This window comes from Canis aureus, chromosome 32 (assembly GCF_053574225.1).
Source record: "Canis aureus isolate CA01 chromosome 32, VMU_Caureus_v.1.0, whole genome shotgun sequence".
NCBI classification, from domain to species: Eukaryota; Metazoa; Chordata; class Mammalia; order Carnivora; family Canidae; genus Canis; species Canis aureus.
This window is the reverse complement of record NC_135642.1, coordinates 6,987,915-7,008,081: the sequence shown is the minus strand read 5'-3', so window position 1 is coordinate 7,008,081 and position 20,167 is coordinate 6,987,915. Positions and strand designations below refer to the sequence as shown.

The following is a 20,167-nucleotide window of genomic DNA, read 5'->3' as shown; positions in this document are numbered from 1 at the left end:
GTCCTGTTCCGGAAGACCTCCCCTGACTCACATCACGTCCGTCCCCTTGTCTTAATTCACAAAGGAGTAGAAGGAACTGTGTTTCTGAGCCTCATGCCCAGTCCAGCCAGGGTGCCGCTCCCTGGGCCAGCCCAGAGCCTGAGAAGGGACCCCCCCACCCACAGCGGGCCTCCTGGCAGGGGGGCTCTGGGCCGGCCCCACAGCCCCCCTCCGCCCCTCCGCCTCCAGCGCTTCCAGAAGGTCCCGCTTCCAGAAGGGCCCATCTGAGTCCCTGCCATGCCCTACTCACCCCTTCCTCTCCGCTCCCTGTGTTCCCAGGCTGGCTGGGAGGGTGCAGCCTCCAATGGAACCACCAAGGAGCTCTGGGGCACTGGGGCACTCCGCTGCCCTGTGGCTTGGCGTTATGTCCTCTCGTGGCCCAGGCTTCTGCAGCCCCCCGTCAGCCTCTGTGTCAGAAGCTAGCTCCTTGCACACCCCATCACTAATTGTAAACCTCCCGACCACTTCCTTGCTCTGCTCTGGCCTCTGCTATCCTCCTGGTGTTCATTTCTTTGTCCTCGCCCCGCAGCCTGTGCTGGCCCCTGGTCTCTAGCTGCTACACCAGGGGGCCTGGGGTGCCTGAGAGGGAAGGCACTACATTAGGTCACAGTGGTTACCCCAGAAATTGACAGGGGCAGAGGACCACGTGTTAATTAGTGCCTGTTACCCCGTTAGCAGAAAACCATACCCAAAGGAATGAGACTTGCCACACCTTCGAGAACAGAGATGTGGGGAGCTGGCTCTGGGCAGAGGATGTCGTCTGTAAGTGGAATTTCAGAAAAATGGAATTGGGAGCTTTAAATATTTGGAGACAGTAGGACTTGAGACAGGACCAGGTCCTTGAGGGCCCAAGTTTATATCTTGTTTATGGTTTTCTTCATGTCGTAGCCCAATCTCAACCCCTACCACAATTTTTTTTAAATGTCGCATTATGGGGTACCCAGGTGGCTCAGTGGTTGAGCGCCTGCCTTCGGCTCAGGGCATGACCTTGGGGTCCTGGGATCAAGTCCCACACTGAGCTCCCTGCCGGGAACCTGCTTCTCCCTCTACCTATGTCTCTCATGAATAAATAAACAAAAATCTTTAAAAACAAACAAACAAATAAATAAATATCACATTATTTTTCCAACAATAAGGGGTATCCCTTATTGAAACTCAACTCTGACTCCCAGTTAAGTCATATAATTTCAGCAAGAATCATAGAATAAAGGTTTTAAAGGACCTTAGCCTCAGTACAGAAACCCACTTGGCCTCCATACAAATTGCCAGATAGAGACTTCCCTTCAGGCAGCAAATAGAGTTATAGGAAGGAAGTGCTACTGCAAATTACCTATTAAAGTGACTTTTTCAAAAACCTACAAAATTCACAGCTATCCTGCAAATGCCTCATTTTCAAATTAATGTATTTTATTCTAATTTGGGGTTTTGTGTGCATACTTCGGGGAGGGCTGGGGCTTGTGGCTGCGGTAGGAGAATTAGTCAAATTCACAGAATAAAATTCGAACTTTTGCAAATGAGCAAACAGTCAAAACAAACACCACTTTGGAAAAAAATACACATTTTCTTCTTTTGAAAAGCAAGCAATGCCTAAGCAAAATACCTTAAATGTGATCTAAAAAGCTTTTCTAAAATAAACCACTCTGCTTGTGATCCTAAATTGGGACCATATGTAGATGTGAAAACCACAGATGCAGGACACTTCGCCTCCGAGTTTCTGCCTTCACTGTTAGCGTGCCTCCGACTAGATGATGATAATGTTGCTTTCTGTCCTAAAGGAGCCTGAGTTTTTTTAGATCCTAGTTTGGGCGGGAGGGTGGGTGGTGGTAAAAGAAAGCAGAAGAAGAAAGGAAAGAAATGAAAACAAATGCCTTTCAAGACAGAGTATTCGAACAATGACTTTTATTTTGCTTATCTGCCAGCACATTCAGCTGGATTCAGACCTCTCCTGCACCTTCACGGTGAGGCCGGCGCAGTGCGCAGTGTTTGCTGAGGATGTGGGCTGCGTGGGGAAGTCCCTGTGAGAAACCAGGCTGGTGCTCAGGGCCTTAGGAGGGCTCTTGCAAACTGCTGGGACCAGCTGCCCCAGGGCACATCAATGAATAAGCCTGAATTTCAGCAGAGATAGAATCATTCCTTTGTTTTTCTCAATTACCAAATGCTGTCTGCTTTGGGGTCACTTGTCATGGGTTTAGAGAATGTGGATATTGCAACAAGAGTCCTCACCATTCTAAACGCCTGCAAAGCTCCATTACCAAGGAGGAGGAGGCTGAGACCATAACACCCATCTCTAACTGTAAATGAGTCTTCATTCATCGTCTCATCGTAGGACACGTACTTCTCTGTCCCCGAGGTGCTCATGGTCTCCTTCACAAACGGGCACCTACACCAGATGTGTGACTATGTGGACGCGCTTGGCCCCCTATACCCGGAGGACACATCCTTCAGAGAAGGGATTATGTCACCTGGGCAACAGTGGAGGATACCTGCCCTGAACACCTCGAGTAGGATGAGTCCAGGTATTAAATTTTTAGGTACTTAGTTACTTAGGTACTTAGTTTTCAGTGAATAAGAAGGCACTGCTGTCAAGAAGAAGTTCAACTATTGTGAGGCCCTGTTGCTCGCGGCCCCAAATACAGGACTGTGGTCATCAGAGTGAAGAATACAGAGGTTCGGTAATTTGGGCTCTGGTAATTGTGCTGTTAGGAAAGCAGTAAACGCTTAGAGAGTGCTTATTGCCTACCTACTAGGGAGTGAGCTAAGCATTTTGCATATGATTTCTTATTTGAATTTTTTAAAGATTTTATTTATTTATTCATGAGAGACGCAGAAAGAGGCAGAGGGAGAAGCAGGCTTCATGCAGAGAGCCCGATGCGGGACTCCATTGCAGGACTGCAGGATCACGCCCTGGGCTGAAGGGAGGCGCTAAACCGCTGAGCCACCCAGGTGTCCTGACCTCCTGACCTCCCCACCCCAGCCCCTACAAGCATACTGTCCCCAAGTTCAGAAGAAGCAAACTGATATCCAGAGAGATTGAGATGTTCTCAGAAGTGTGACCCAATGCAGACTTGAACCCAGGGTCTTAACAATGGGAAGCTATAAACGGTTCTTTGTATAAACGACGCTCTCCTTTCTGTGGGTCCTCAGTAAATGAACATTAGTTGCTTTTCAATGACATGTTTGAATTTTGAGACTGTCATTTCTTACCGGGAATCAAGGCAAAAATACCTTCATATGGAGTTAATTTTGGGGAGGGACATGAAATTACTCATTTTTTTTTTTTTGCTTCTTTTTAGCTCGTTTAAATTATTTGGCCTGAAGGAAGCAGAAACATGAATATTAGACATCTCACATTTTAAAATCCCACCCTTAAGTTGGCCATTTTTTTTTCAGGTGTTCCTCCCTGCCTCCCCTCCCAGCTGGTTAAGAAGGGCTCAGTTGTATGTTTTTCTCTGGCCTTTCTCCGTGCTCCTGTGTCCTTGCTCCCGGCCTCAGTGGCAAGTAGCACCAAGGAGGAGGCCGGGTGTGGGTTGGACAGGTTGGACAGGGGGTGACGGATTGGTCCTCCCATCCTGGAGAAGTGGCAGTGCCTGGTGTAAAGGGTATTGTGTTTACCTCGAGTGGGGGGGAGAAGGCTTGTGGGGCCAGCAGGCCCACCCCGGTTGGGCCTCAGGATGTCCTGGCACGCGGGCTCCTGGTCACCCCTGGGGCCACCTGGGGCGCCCACCCTCGCGTCACGCCTGCGACCCTGGGGCTGGGGGTGAGGGGCACTGCCTGGCCCTCTGTCCCCGGCTGGCTCTATGCCTGACTGTGTGGCCGTGCGGGCCGGGCCGGGATTCTGCGGAGTGTTTGTGCCACCCTGTGCTTTCAGGGGAGCGCCAGCCCCGCCACCTCCGCTCGGAGCTGCCCTTCTGCGGGGCTGCGGCCTGGCTCCTGGGCCCCGGCCGGCCACGATCCTCCTTCACCGCTCAGCCTGGCCGGGGGGCTGCGGGCACCACGGAGCCGACCGCCCAGGGCTGGGGCAGCTGGACCGGAGCGGGAGCCCCGAGACAGGCCCGCGTGCTCCACGGTCACCCGCCAGCCCTGCTGCGGCCGAGCTGACGGCGGGAGCAGGAAGGGCCCCCATCCCAGGCTCCCAGCAGCACCTACCTGCTGTGCGGCTTCAGGCGGGTTAAATCTCCAGGGACCCACTTTCTCACTAATGAGTAGTCATTCTTTCTTTGTCTTTTTAATTTTATTTATTTATTCATGAGAGACACAGAGAGGCCGAGACACAGGCAGAGGGAGGAGCCCAAGGCAAAAGCTCCACCGGCTCAGCCCCCCAGGAGCCCCCTGAGTAGTCATCCTTGTCTTACAGACCTCACCAAACATCTTTAATGAGGATATAAAGGGACTTTGAAACTATCGGAAACAGTAACAGTACAAAAAGGAGATAGTGGTGCAGGACCACATTGATCTTCATTTCCCGCCAGCTTTGACTTTCACCAAAACTGTCCCCAGCAGTCCCAGCCAGGAGGGACTCCTGCATTACGGTGTGCGGTCATCAGGCTCTGTGAAGAACGTGGCTTGTATGTGCCAACATAACCTTCAGGTGGTGGTATTTACTTCTAATTCTCACAGAATTCGTTTGAGTGAGAAAGGGTACAGTGGGATTCTTTCCTTGTGAAATATAAACAAGTGCCTCTATTATTAGAATAAAACCTAAAATAAAGGGATGTCAACGGTAGCCACAGCTGCTCAATCTGAAACCTCAAGTGAATTTTAGAAAGCCTCTCAGCAGCCACCCTGGACGTCACAAATTCCATGAACCAAGATCATTACCCCTAAGGTCTCTCTCACAGATTATATAATCTCATTCTCTATAGAATTTGAATGACTCAGGCTCTCATTTTTTAGCCCCTTGCTACTGGAACTGTGGTGTGTGGGCTGACAGCATCATTATTACCTGGGAGCTGGTTAGAAATGCAGAGATTCAGGCGCCCTTTCACCTGTTAATCAGAACATGTATTTTGACAGGATCCTCATGTGATTTATATGTGCAACAAAGCAAATTAAAAGAGGGGATTTGCAAGGCCTCGGCCCACTCTTTATTTATATATGTAAGTGCTTCATTATGAAAAGGATCTGGGATCACTAGGATTATTATTAGCTTACAAAGAGGGAAGAGATCAAGAACTGTAAAAGCCATTGTAGCTGGGACCATGTAATAGGGTGATATCATTGTGTGCACTTCCCTACACTGAAAACACACCGCTGCAACACCATGTAGTCACTGATACTGCCAGTAATAGTCCCAGATTATCAAAAGGAGGGAAAGTCATATCCCAAAGCTGCTGTTTAAAGTCTTTTCCTAAAATTCACACTGAAACTTATCCTTTAAAATGGTTAAATAAGTGAATCCTGATGTTAAAGAGGATGTTTCAGTGATGCAGATAGTATATGGAAAACTACATTCTCCAGGAAAGAAATAAGTGAAATGTCACTATCATTGGAAACTTTACTGCATTCAGATTTTTTTTAATGCATTACATTTAGGAGCGTCAAATTACATCAAGATAAAATACAATACCAGAGATTTACTCTACTGTATAACTAAACATCTCAACTGATACCACACACACACACACACACAAACAACGATTTGAAGCCAAGTAGATTTTGGGAGGTCACTAGGTATTAAATTTTCATATTTTCATTTACTAGATACTAGCAACTGATCTCCAGAATCGCTAAGGCAAGAAAATGGCTTTGGAACCAAAGCCGTTTTAAATTAACCAGAAAAGCTAGTGCCCTTTCCTGGATGAACAAATAATGGGGATGTGGGGCCAGCTGGGGGTCGTCAGGAAGCCTGCTAGAAGCTGCCATGTTGAGATGCACAAGTCCATGGGTGGCAGAGCAAGAACTGATGTTGACTAGATAGCCAGCTGAAACAGCAGAATTACCAATCTAAAGGAGACATGCAGAGGAGAGAGAATGTAGGCACAAGGCAAGGGAGGAATGCAGAGAAGGGCTGAAAGCTGTTGGAGGAATCCCCCAAGATGGAGAAAAGTTCCTCAACAGATTTTTATGTAAGGTTTCAATGCAAGCCAAGAAGATTTAAGAGTGCTGGCCTGGATCAGACCAACCTGGGTCTTTTCCCTCTTCTTCCCCATGCCCTGCTTCCCTTGCCTCTGAACGCTATAACCAATTGACAATTTACTGCCCTAACGATGCAAAGAAAACCTACCGATGGCCTACAGCTTGAGAATAAACAGCTGCATGGTACCAACTGCATTAAAGAAAGCAAAGTTTATATAAACAAAACTGAGCCTATTTGGCAAGAATTAAATATTTTCTCTTTAGTACAGAGACATTAGTGGAGTACTAAGGCTGTGATGGAAACAAAGCATCTTCACAGGTTAGAATTAATTGCCTGAAATAATTTTAAAGCTGTAGTGAAAGATTCTGTCTTTACCAATAGGATTATTTTCCTCAGTTGGGGGCCTCTACACTTTGGAAAGCTCATGGACTTTGACTCCTCTTTCCCTTGTGCACTGTTTGAAATCTCTCTTCTTTCTACTGTTGTGGTGGCTATCCTAACCCCTAACCTCATTGCTCCACCTCTGAGTTTCAACAATAGCCTTACAGCAGGACTTCTTGAACTTCCTTCCAATCTACCTTTGTAGAGTGGTCATTTTTTTTTTTTTTTTTAGATTTTATTTATTTATTCATGAGAGACACATAGAGAGGCAGAGACATGGGCAGAGGGAAAAGCAGGCTCCCCGCTGCAGGACCCCGGGATCACAACCTGAACCAGGACCCCAGGATCACAACCTGAATCAAACACAGACACTCAACCACTGAGCCACCCAGGTGCCCCAGTACAGTGGTCTTTAGAAGGACACTCAGATACAGTGGCTCTGGAGTAGGGGGCATTGGAATTTTTAAAAAATGCCACAAGTGCTTCTGATATGCATCCTTAGATGGGAACAAGGGCTTTAAATTGCTGCTAAGTTAACATTCTGTTTAATTATTACGTTGCTCTCCTGCCCAGAAAGTTTGGTTGTTATTTATTACTATATTAATTCACACTTTTCTGCTTGGCATTTGCTTTCTCCTTTCCCATCCAGCTCCTCTCTTCCCCAACAGTGCTCATCACTTGATGCTCACACATTCCTTGCTTACACCTACCTGTGTGCTCTCACTTGTGTTTTTGTTTTGTTTTTTTTCTTTCTTTGCCCCCTGTAAGGATGGATCCTGTCTTTGATGATTCCAATTCAGTGGTTACCTCTTCCATGGATGTTTTCTTGGCAGGCTCCCTGTTTCCTGAATTTCTACATCATTTACAGTCTATACCATAATGAATTATGTCAGGGGATGTGTTTTATCATATACCACAGGCTTACTGTGTTCGCTTTGAAGAATGATCTAGAATGAAAAACCAGTTGGAGGGCAGGAACCATATCTTTTACATTTGTCTTTTGCAGTACCTTCCTGCGAGAAGTCCTCCATGTCCTACCTCTGGGTTAGATTTTTCTCTGCTCATGCCTGTGATATCTTGCTGTGTCCCAGTTATATTATAAATTCATTACAACTCTGCATTTCCAATGTATTCTCTGTGTGTCTTCATGGACTGTAAACTCTGTGAAAGCAGGCCCCCCATACCTAGTTCTAGCACTTAGTCTAGGTCTTGATATGTGTAGTATGTGCTCAATACATATTTTTAAACTAATTAATGATTTTAAAATACATGTTTGGTTGAGACTGCAACAAATAGAACAAAGAGCATCCATGGCATCATAACATTTTGATTGACTTGGTTTCAAGTACAATAAACTAACATAAATTTAAACATAATGAACCAGATAACTAGCATTTGGCTGCATGCCCAAGTAGATCATTTTCTAATTATTTCCTATATGTGGTTTCTTGCCCATAAAATTCAAGCTCCTAGAGGGCAAAAGATAGCATGTGTTACTTCTGTGTTATCTCCTCCAGTTCCTACCTCAGTGTTTCTTGATTTCTAGATGTCATTAAATATAGTTTTAAAAGAGCCTGTGTTACAGTGTATCTGCCTGGTACTAAACAGCTGCTGCTCCCTAACAAGTGCTGCATTCATTTTAATGGCACTGGCGCACAGAGGTAAACAGAGACTTGGCAGGCCTTCCATAAAGGAAACTGTGTGTGCTTCCTTCATTAATTACTAATGGAGCATTAAAAAGACATGCATTCTCCCTTCAGCCAAGTTGGATAATTCCTGGCACTTAAGGCGAGGGTGCTTTCAAAAGTCCAGACATGTATTGACACACCAGAGAGGATGCCCTATAGGAACACAGTAGTGGCTACGTTGCCAAGATTGTACAAAGCTTCAGGCAGATCAATACAAAGTGTACTGATCAATCTGTTTAACCTTTTGCAAGGCTTGGGTTTACTGACTGGGGTAATAGACAAGGATCCCTTGACTGTCTCTGAAGGCAGGCCCCACAGTAGGAATTGGGAAAACCATCAGAAAGATACAGAAAGTTACAAATAAAAAGAAAGATCAAAGATTTACCAAGCAAAACAACAGAATGAGGAGCAGCCATGCTAATGGAAGAAACATGATCTGTCAATGAACTTTTTACTTAATAGCCAATTAATAACACAATTAAAATGAATTTATACTCTCAAACATGGCAACTCTCATAGCATCAGAATGCTAAAGCAAGAACAGCGAGGAATAAGAGACTGAGAGACTTATTGGTAGTAATAGATTTTTTTTTTAAGATTTTATTATTTGACAGAGAGAGACAGTGAGAGCATATGGCAGGCAGAGGGAGAGGAGGAAGTAGGCTCCCAGCTGAGCAAGGAGCCTGATGCAGGGCTCCAACCCAGGACACTGGGACCATGACCCGGGCTGAAGGCGGATGCTTAACCGAGTGAGCCACAGAGGTGCCCTCAAATTAAATAGATTTTAACGAATAGCCCTCAAATTAGGATAGATTAAACAGTAAGAGTGTAATAGATTATGATAATTGCATCTTATTTTAAATATTCATGTGGACATTTTCCAAAAATACCTTTTTTTAATGCAGAAATTTTACAGGCTACTCACTCCCATCACAAAGCATGAAATATAATATAAATGTGAATGAAACAACACAGCCACTTGATGATATCTATATTTTGGGAGCTAAAGAATTTGAAATTAAAGGAGGTGCCATTATTCTTCTAAGGATCATTTTTAAAGTGACATAATAAATTAAGACAGACTGCTACAAAGTCACTTCAAAGACAATGTGATTCCCAGGATGCTAAGATCTAACGGTGACCCTACTGACAATATTAATATCACCGAAAGAAAAAGAAGTGTGTCACTCCAAAGGGGAGCTGGCTCAGTCAAAAAAGTGAAAAAAGCAAGTGTCAGAGCAATAACCTTGACACAACTCATCCAGAAGAGAATGGTGCCTCATCCAGCTGGACTTAAATAATATAACCTGTTGGCAAGAGTGTGCTTCCGTGGAGATGGGAATATGACTGTTATACAAGATGAGTGCCCTAACTCCCAAAATATGGAGCCTTCTCCTGGAAGTGTGGCCATCACAGCCTGGCTCTTTAGAGGCTGGCTCTAAATTCATGTACACCAACCAACTGAGCCAACTTGATTTTGAGTTGGCCCTTCATATATAGGATGTACAGGGTGATTATACATTGAGGGAGCTATGTCTGTCCCAGGACATTATTAAATAGAAATTCATTCCAAGAAATAGTCTGCTCTACTGCTGGTAGATTAAACTTCTGAACAGGAAAGACAGAATTACTTACCTAATTGCTGGTAGGATAATTGGTTAATTATTTTACATGCACTAAAAGAAAAGTAAAAAGAAAAACTAAAATATCCAAATGTTGGTGGTACTTTTGAAAGGGCAACCGTTTCATAAATTTAGAAAAACAAGAAGAAATCACAGAGACTAAGAGCAACAGATCTGACTACATACATATTAAAAACTTATGTTTGCAATATATTGCTTTAATAATCAGAATTCCAAATCAGAGAAAACCTGAAAGTGGTTGTGGGAGATATAACAGCCAGTCTTGTTATCTTTATTATGTGAAATGTTCATGCAAACTGATAAGAGAAAAATTAAAATTCCAAGAATACATAGAGCACCTGGACGGCTCAGTTGGTTAAGCGTCTGCCTTTGGCTCAGGTCATGATCCCAGGGTCTTGGGTTCAAGCCCTGCACCAGGGTTCCTGCTTAGGCAAGGAGTCTGCTTTTCCCTCTCCCTCTGCCCCTCCTCACTGCTTATGTGTGCGTGTGCTCTATCTCAAATAAATAAATAAATAATAAACAAACAAACTTTTAAAAAGTAAAATAAAATAAAATTCCAAGAGCATAAAGACAACTTGCAACTAAAGCTAGTGAATAAACACATAGAGGGATCCCTGGGTGGCTCAGTGGTTTAGTGCCTGCCTTTGGCCCAGGGCGTGATCCTGGGGTCCTCGGATCAAGTCCCACATCGGGCTCCCTGCATAGAACCTGCTTCTCCCTCTGTCTATATCTTTGCCTCTCTCTCTCTCTCTCTCTCTCTCTGTGTGTGTGTCTCTCTCTCTCATGAATAAATAAATAAAATATTTTTAAAAACACATAGAAATATATTGACTGAGCTGGTAATCAAAGACATTCAAAATAAGACATTAATTTTTCTAAACCCCTTTAAATTAGCAAGGAAAACATAAACATTATTTTTATAAAACCCAGTACTGGTAGAGATGTTGTAAAAATGGTATTCTCTTATTTTGTGGACGTTATTTTACAAATTGGTATCTCCTTTTCCAGGGTGGAAAACAGCTTGGCAATATAATATAAAGAGCCATAAAAATATATATAGCCTTTGACCCAGTAATTTAACTTCTGGGAATCTATCCTGAGAAATATTAATCCAAAACATGGGAAAAAATTAAATCCCTAAGAGTAAATTGGGAAACACTAAATGTCCCACAATAGGGGAATGATTAATATGTTGTGGTACAGCCACTGGATAGAAAAACAACATAGTCATTTATAATTATGTGATGAGAGACCACGCAGCCACATGGGAAGATGCTTGGGCTTTAATATTAAATAAAACTGAATAAACACATAAGTATAAAAAGATACGCAGAGGAAAAAGGATCGAAGTAAATATACTAAGGTTTAAGTGGTTGCTCCAGAACAGCAGAAGGACAATGACTTTTTAAATTTTTTTTGGAGAAGTGTTGTCTTTTGGCCTATCCTATCCAGCTGTGGCTGCCTCCCTCTATCCGCCCCCCTCGGCCCCCATGTGCCCCTTGAGTTCTAGCTCCTCCAGGAAGCCCTCCCCCTCCTCTCAGCCAAATGAAACCCTCCCTTCCCCATGCTCCCAGGATGCTGTATTAACACTTCTATCAGGGTGCGTCCCTAATGTGCCTTCTGGGAAATGCTACATGGACAGTGTATGTCTGTTTGCACAATTAATGTTTTAAGCCCTAAAGGGCAGGAACTATTTAATTTCTTACTCTTTCTCTGGCATGGATCACAGAGCTTTGCCTGAATAAATATTAGTTGAAATGAATGGGATTGCACTGAAGGGGACTACTCTGATTCCCTTGCAGGTGGAGCTCATGAAGGTCTTCAGCACTTGGGTCCTTTTGGCAACATCCCAAACATTGTGGCAGAGTTGACTGGTGACAACATTCCCAAGGACTTTAGTGAAGATCAGGGCTACCCAGACCCTCCAAATCCCTGTCCCATTGGAAAAACAGGTAATGGGTATGTCCTTGGGTTCTTGTGGATAGTAGTCTTTGGGAGGTAGTTACAAAGTCTAACGTCAGCTACAAATATTCTGAGAAATAGAATTTCTATTCTAATGACCCCCTATGTAATTTGTAGGTAGATTGGGAAGGGAAATTTATTTGAGAACCCTCAGTGTATTCTGGAGGTCAGATATACCCACATGAGACTCCCTTGCCAAAGCTTTACCTTCAATCTTATTCTCTCTTTAGGAATTGATGTTTTTTTTTTTTTTTTTTTTTTCTGCACTTGCTACTCTTTTAATTAAAATGGAGAAAGACTTTTTTCTTTTTGCTTTTTCTATGATACAGCTGCTGCCCACTTTTAGTGTCTTTGGAACTTACTAGTTTGTGGATTATCCATGTCCATCTGTTTTCCTTACTTCCTTTGACAATGGACATTTTAACTATGTCATAAACAGCATCTACCCCAAAATATCTCTGTGGGGTCAGGAGGTGGCATGAGAGACAGTGGATCCAGGAAGATAAGAAGTTGGTTAAGGGAGAAGCTTGAAACTTTCTTTGCTTCTCGTGTATCCCTCCTACTTTCCTACTCCTTAATGCGAAAGAAAATGAATGGTGGTTCATTTATGGTGGGCTTTGAGCAGCTAGCCTTGGTGGCTAAGAGCAATGGCTCCAAACTCAGACTACATGAATTCAGTACCAAGGTCAAGATATGTGTGACCTTGAACAAGCTAATTAACCAGTTTGCACCTCAGCTTCCTCATTTGCAAAATGGGGCTTGTTGTGGGAATTAAATGACATCATCCACTTAGTGTAGCACCTTGCACAAAGTAAAGGCTCATTAAACGGCATCCTGATTAGAATTAGTTTTGCCACTAGGAAATAATGCATCGCTCTCATTGGACTTGTGTTAACTTCCAGCACCAGAGTAGTCTTTTTCTCCAAGCCTACAGTAATGATAGTTGATATTTATTATCCCTACTTTGTACTTATGGAAACTGAAGCTCAGAGCATAGCTTGCCCAAGCTTCTCTATGTAGCAAGTAGCTGAGCCAAGACTCAAACCCAGGTCAACCTGATTCAAGACCATGTGCTCAACCACCATGACATATTGCCTTGCTCTGAAAATTTTGACAGTATTGGCCTCTCAGATTTTCTAAACGTGATACAGACTTTCTCTGAAAGAGGCTTTCCCTGAAAGTTCCTCCTTTCATTTAGGGTAGGTGTCTGTTTTCTATGGGACACAGAGCCTCTGAAACAATCGGACTGGTTGGCTGTGACCGACCTAGCCAGTGTAGGAATACTGGGCCATGACTTCAGGAAAACTTGAATTACTGCCCAGAAGCATTACTTCGGCCACATTGTACATGTTCGTAGGGTTTTCGACGGGTGGGAGGAAAGACAAGTTCAGAATTTGAAGAGCAACAGTCTCCATGGGGATTTGGTCAAATTGATTAGATGTCATATGGTACTTATGGTACTTATGGTGCATATGGTTCTTAAAGTGTGGTCCCAGGACCAGCAGCATCACCATTGCCTGGGAACTCGTAGGAAATGTAAATTTTCAGGTTTTTCCCCAGACCTACTGAGTCAGAAACTCCTGGGGTCGGCCCCAGAAACCTGTGTTCTAACCTGCTTTCTGTGTGATTCTGGCACCTACTAAAGTTGGAGAACCACTATTGTAGGAGACTGGACAGAGCTTGAGCTGGGAGATCTGAGTTCTAGTAGGTCAGTCTACTTCCCTGTGCCTCAGTTTCTTCATCTGTAAAATGAAGACATAGTGCCTTAAAAAACATAAATGCAGTGCTGGGCTGTCCTGAGAAAGGAAAAGAAGTCCGGATCTATGTAATCAAGCACTAGTTTTGTGCACACAGGAGCTCTGAGACAGGGCGGTCCAGATGGGCTGATACAGTTGGATCAAATCGCAACTCCCAGGCCCTTTCTTGTCACGCATTATCTGCCATTTTCTTTGCTATCCTGCCATGCAAGTAACATGTTTCTCATTCTTTGTTCTACCATTATTTTCATTCTAAAAAGGAAATCACTAGTGACATTTAGACACTATTTGTAAGAAATTACTTGTGATATGCCTCAGTGGGAATCATGACACCACATAATTGAGCAATCCAAGAGAGCAGTCCAAGAATAAAACCTTATCTTCTCCCTCCCAGGCCATGCTCTCTTCTGAACCATGGTCCAGCCACCCTGGATAGAGCAGTGGAATGCAGAGAGGGCATCCTCAGGGGGATGATGTGCATCCCAGGGCATGTTCTCAGGCCCCAAGATACTATGGTTCTCAGAGCAGAGCCATATTTCTCCATCTCGTCCTGGGCCCACTTGGAAGTACTTGAGAAACAACTGTGAAAAGGTTGTTAAGCTGCCATATGCACAGTGCCAGAACTCTCTGGATTGGCTAATTGCTGTAGATAAAGAAGTTAGATTAGTAGTTCCAAGGAAAGTGGGGAGCCACCTGAGGGTTTGTTTGAACACTAAAGACTTCTGCACGAGCTTCATGCGGTGAAGGTATTGGATGTTCCAGGCTGCTGGAAGGCTTCGGAGCAGTCTCAAGAGACTGGACCTATCTGGTGATAGTGGACTCCTTTTAGCATTGACCTTGATGCCTCATTATCCCTTTGCAAAAGGACTCTCTTTCCTCCCCCTAGGCCTGTGCAAAATTCATAACCTTCCCCATGCCCCCCACCCTTTTAAGCTATTGTCCAAAAGCGCATTAGAGATAGGAAAAAAGGATTTATTTTCAGAGCGTCATTTCTCATAATGATAGGGCCTAAGTCAAAGCTGCAACCAAGTGGGATGACCTTTCTTGGATTTGATAGAAAGACGTGCTTTATTTTAAGAGCAGTCATACTATACACTGTCAGTTAAGGAGAGATGGAGGGAAGGGAGCTAAAGCAGAGTGGACCTGTTGTGTGTCACATGTTCTGTGTGTGATCATCTCTGTTCCTCACAGCTACCCAGTAAGGTAAGTCCTTGATTCTGCCCCGCTCATAGATGGATAAATGGGTTTGGAGGGACAAAGATAATCTTCCCAAGGAGTTAAGACCACCTGTCACTTATGAGCTAGAACAGAAGCTCTGATCGGTCAGACTCCAAGCTTACACCATCACCACTATAACATACTTCCATCTATCTGGTGATGTTGTTCTTCTTACATAAGGCACTTTCTCCAAGAAGCTGACATTGTTTCTGAAGAGCTCACCCAAGAGAAAACACAGTGAGTCATTGGAATGGAAGTATACCAGTTAGGGAACAATTTGCTCTTATAACAGATAAAAAATTATAGTGGTAACACAATTAGAAGTTTATTTCTCTCTCTTGTGAAGTCCTGCCAGAGGTGGGTGAGGGTGTGGCAGGGATGGATAGTTCAGCAACCCAAATTGCCATCTTTCATCTTGACACGTGACATTCACAGTTGCCCTGGTCGGCAGCATGCAGCAAGCAGAACAACAGATGGGGGTGGGGGGCATAGGGGATGGGAAGGAGAGGGGACCATATAGGAGGTTTTTATGGGCCAGACCTAGAGGTGGAATACATCACTTCTGCCCACGTTCCACTGGCACACTCAGGCGTGTGACTCCACCTGCTTGCAGGGCAAGGCAGGGAAATTAGCTGTGTGCCGAGTGGGAAAGATAAGTGGGTTTGGTGAGTAGCCAACCAGTCTCTGCCACAGGTGGGAGGAGGAGTGAGAGTTTGGGATGAGCAAATTAGAGAGGGCAGGTGATATGGATAGATGCTGACCTTTGGTTGTCTAGTTGTTTTTAAGAAATTAACTCTTAGAATGACAATAGATGCCTCGGCCATTCCTCAAAAGTCTTTTGCTGTTTGCAGTAGATGATGGATGTCTAGAGAACACCCCTGACACAGCGGAGTTCAGTCGAGAATTCCAGTTGCACCAGCACCTCTTTGATCCAGAACATGACTATCCAGGCTTGGGCAAGTGGGTAAGTCTAATCTTGATGATGAGTAGATTTTACACTTTGATAGTCTGAAGCTACTGATGGCAGAGATGAGCAATGTGGGTACGGTGAGAGAAGACAAATTGTTTTAGAAGCTGATTTTTTTCAGAAATCTCTGATTGAGAGGGAATTTAAGTAACTACCAAACCACATTCATGTCTAGGATACAATATACCAGCCTATGCCAAGAGTCAGTGACCTGAACCCATCTTAGCAGCTGTGATCTCTGGAAGCTTCTACTCTGGTCTCCTACACAACCTTGGTTATAACACATCCTACCTCCTAAAGTCTCACCAGTGTTTCACAAAGCTCGTATAGGAAGTACTTGGGTATGTGCGGTGGGGTTCTTTGGTTAAAAAAAAAAAAAAAAAGGATACTGAGAAAATTTTCAAATTATATCTCTAGACTGAGGGAGATGATCTCTGCAGGACCAAGGAAAAATGGGGCCAGAAGCTTAGAAGCAGATGTATATAATTCTGCGAAGAATTCTGAAGAAGAAATTTCCCAAAGTGTGGAGCAGTGAGCTTGCTGTCAGCAGCAGGCAAGAATCTGTAACTGTCCATGAGAGAAATTGTAAGCCCTTGGAAGGAGACATCATCACCATTTGGCATATGTTTGTTCAAAACAAGTTTTGTCCATCCGATGGTGCTCTTCTACTTGCCAGCATCACTCATTCACCTGCCAGCGTAATGAGGGAAACGGACACGGTGCACTTGGCTTTAGCCAAGCGCTTGATGAGCTCTTCCACGACCTGCTGGAACAGGCGGGGAGGCACAGCCTCGCAAGACAGCATCACCAGAGGGGAGTTTGTTGATGCATCCGCGTCAGTGGGGAGAGTGACTTCACGTGGTAGCCTGCGTGTCTCAGTGCTCTCCTACTCTGCATCTTTAGGGACGTTTGTAATAAAAAAAATAGAGAACCTGTATTTCTCAGATTCACCAGGGATGACCCAAGAGTCAGAATTCAGGAAGACCCCAGCGGGCCGGAACAGTGAGTCAGGCAAGGTCGCAGCCCGACGGGGTTCCAGCCCTGTCCTGTGGCCCAACCTCTGCAATCAGATGCTGAAGGCCCATGAGAAAAATTGAAAAACACTAAAGAGTCAGGTGGTGGTGCATCTGTGGTGTGAGTGAATGAGCACATATTCTTGTTTTGTTTCTTAAAGTCCACATAGGAGTGAGATCATACAGTTGTCTTTCACTGACTGACTTGCTTCGCTCAGCATAATACCCTCTAGTGCCATCCACGTCGTTGCAAATGGAAAGTTGTTTTGTTTTATTATGGTTTTTTAATCTGCCTCAGCCTTTCTAGAGCTATGGGTCATTGCTGGCAGCTGACCTTGCTTCCTTCATTGCGGGGGCTATCATACTCTTAGGACTAAAATCTTCCCTTCCTTTTAGACTGTCAGAAAGAAATGCCTCTCCTCAGGAATTACCACTTTGATTTTTCCATTACCTTGCTTTAAAATTACATTGAGCTGATTCCCTCTACCTTTAATGTGTACACATTTCCCATCTTAAACCACCAAAGCAGTTTTAATTTTGCTTCCTTCCTCTTCTCTGTCATAAGCAGTTCTGTTAGAGAAATTTGGTTTATGGAGCCATTCTGAAGCCTGCTAGTAGAATTTAAACACATTGTATTACATAGGCAAACATCTGTAGGTTCTTGCATAGGAGACTGACATCATCAAAGTTTTCTATAAAAGAGATTGTTCTGGTGGCATATGGATGGAGAGTAGAGAAAGTAGAAAAAGAACAGACTAAACGCAAGAAAAAATATATGGAGCAAATCCAGTTATGAAGGCCACGAACATAGGGAATTCAGTGCACCTCACTGATGTCACGAGAACCTACGACATTTCGAAGGTTCCCGGGGAGCTGACTAGGACTGGTGTGTGGCCTACACGAGGACACAGTGAACCCACCATAGCACTCTCCAGCTTCATGTTCTAGCTCTCTCTTGAGCACCAGCTGCAATTACTGGCAAAGAGAGCAGATGAGGGCAGAGGAACACCCAAGCCCAAGCCTTGCATGGCCAACTGCGGGGAAGTTGAAGGCAACACGAAGTCTGAGCTGAGAAGTTACACGGAAGAACTGGTGGGCTGGTAATAAGCAAAAGGAAGCAGGAGAGACACTGAGAAAAGTCTGAGTGAGGGCAGAGAGCCCTTTTGAGGAAGCAGTTCTCTCGTGCCTTTCCTTGCCTCTTCTTGAAAACCTGGACAGATGACACTGACAGATCAATGACCAGGAACAAGGTTTGCACACCTTTAATCATCTGGGATCATGTGTTTATTTAAACTTCAGTTTCTCTCATTTATTATCTCATTACCACCGGGCAGTGAAACACGATTTGCTTGATCTTTATGTAGAGGTGTGAACTGAGGACCGTAGCCTTCCCTTAACCGAGGGGAATTTGTTCCAAGACCCCCGATGGATGACTGAAACTGCAGAGAGTACCAGGCCCCGTATACACTGTTTTTTCCTATACATAAATGATAAAGTTTAATGTATAAATTAGATGCAGAGAGAAATAAACAACAGTAATGAATAATAAAATAGAACCATTATAACAGTATACTGTAATAAAAGTTACTTGAATGTGGTCTCTCTCTCTCTCAAAATATCTCTATTGTACCTGCACCACCCTTCTTCTGGTGATGAGGTGAAGTGAGGCGAATAACATGGGCATTGTGATGGAACAGTAAGTGACCACATGTCGGAAGGAGGGTCGTCTGCTTCCAGACCGTGGTTGACCACGGGTAACTAAAACCAGGGAAAGCAGAACCGCAGATAAGGAGGGAACCACTGTATGTCTTGCTCTTCTACACTGGAATTGAGAGGCCTTCCTTGCTATTTATACAGAATGATGGTCTCAAGCTTGTCTGAAGCTCAGCCACATTGTAAGTTCACAAAGTAATGATCTTACACAAGAGAATGGTGCACAACACCAGGATTCCTTACATGCTGGTAACGTTTGCCTGTTTTTGACATTAGCTGGAGTTCAGCTGGGTCTTTAGCCATGATTCATATATTATAAATATCAGTGTCTGTCTTGTTTCCTGCATTACTTTCTCTTTGTGAATGCATCAAGACACATTTGTTGGGATGCCTGGGTGGCTCAGCAGTTGAGCGTCTTCCTTCGGCTCAGGGTGTGATCCTGGGGTCCAGGGATCGAGTCCTGTATCAGGCTCTGTGCATGAAGCCTACTTCTCCCTCTGTGTCTCTGTGTTTCTGCCTCTCTCTCTCTCTCTCTCTCTCATGAATAAATAAATAAAATCTTTTTTTTTTTTAAAAGGCACATTTGTTAGATGCACATCACGTGCCTTCCAGGCTCTCTGTTAGGTGATGGGAATGAAGATGAAGAATAATGGTCATTGTATTTTATTATATGGTAGTAGTAATATTTATCGAGCACATACTATGTACCAGACAGTGTGCTAAATACTGTGTGTGAATTATCTCATTCGACCTGCCCATCCCTGGCACTCCTTCTACAGATGAGACAATGTAGGCTTGGAGGTGGTGGTGAGTAGCCTGCCCAACACCACAGAGCTGATGATCAGCAGAGTTTGGATTTGAACTGAACCGTCTGACTCTAGGAGTTCTTTAGAAATTGGATAGATTCCTTATCTTTTCATGGCTCATGCCTCATAATGTGTCCTATACATTGGTCCTGTTGAGTCCTGTCTAGGACTGGCTGTCTCTCAGACACTGTGTGCCCCCAGCATTGAGTGTCTAACCCAAAGGCTGGCTACTGTAGGGTGTTAGTCTCCCCCGCCTTCACACAGCAATTGCTCATTGAGAGCGAATGTCTCTCCTTTCCAAGTGCTGTTCATATCTTTTCATCCCCTTGCTGGGATGACTAGGGTCTTTTCCTTCCCTGGAAGCAGCTGATCATGGCCAGAGCCTGAGCCAAGAAAGAAATGGGCAACAAGGACCCTCTCTGCCTTTCTGCCTTTCTCTGTCTCTCAGGATCTCAAGCCAGCCAGAGAGTAGAATGGCTTGAGTTACGCCTTTCTGAGATGTGCCTCCTATGTGTTTCCCATCTGGAGACACATGATGCCACTTTGTCCCAGAATTGGTGGTGACCTGGTCTAAGTGATGCCTGCCAGGTTTCTCAAGTGTAAACTTACAATTTTTTCCCTTTGAAATCCATAATCTATGAGGAGATATGTTCAGACTATAAATGATCTGTCCTCGTTGAACTTGCAGCCAACAGCTTCAGTCTCCATTGATGATAGGCGCCAGAATCAGTTATAACAATGGTAGTTGTAAAGTGGTGATTTTTAAATTCTATGACTCATTCTACATTTACTGGCTGGCGCTCTACTCTAAACAAGAGTCTCCCCTCCTCCCCCATTTATTAATTTTTGCATTTAAAAATCCGTTTATTTTTTAGCACTGTGGATTCGTGGATTCCTGTCATGA

At 44.2% G+C, this 20,167-nt stretch overlaps 1 protein-coding gene across 3 annotated transcripts in view; it reads left to right on the top strand.

Moving 5' to 3' along the window:
• Positions 1-20,167, top strand: part of SCG5 (secretogranin V) — a 53,858-nt gene that overhangs the window by 27,230 nt on the left and 6,461 nt on the right. For 2 of the 3 annotated variants that reach the window (XM_077880490.1, XM_077880488.1), the window contains exons 3-4: positions 11,630-11,779; positions 15,616-15,728. In XM_077880490.1, coding sequence (XP_077736616.1) covers positions 11,630-11,779; positions 15,616-15,728 — 263 coding nt within the window. The remainder of the gene's footprint in view (positions 1-11,629; positions 11,780-15,615; positions 15,729-20,167) is intronic. The other variant, XM_077880489.1, reaches the window with a different exon arrangement.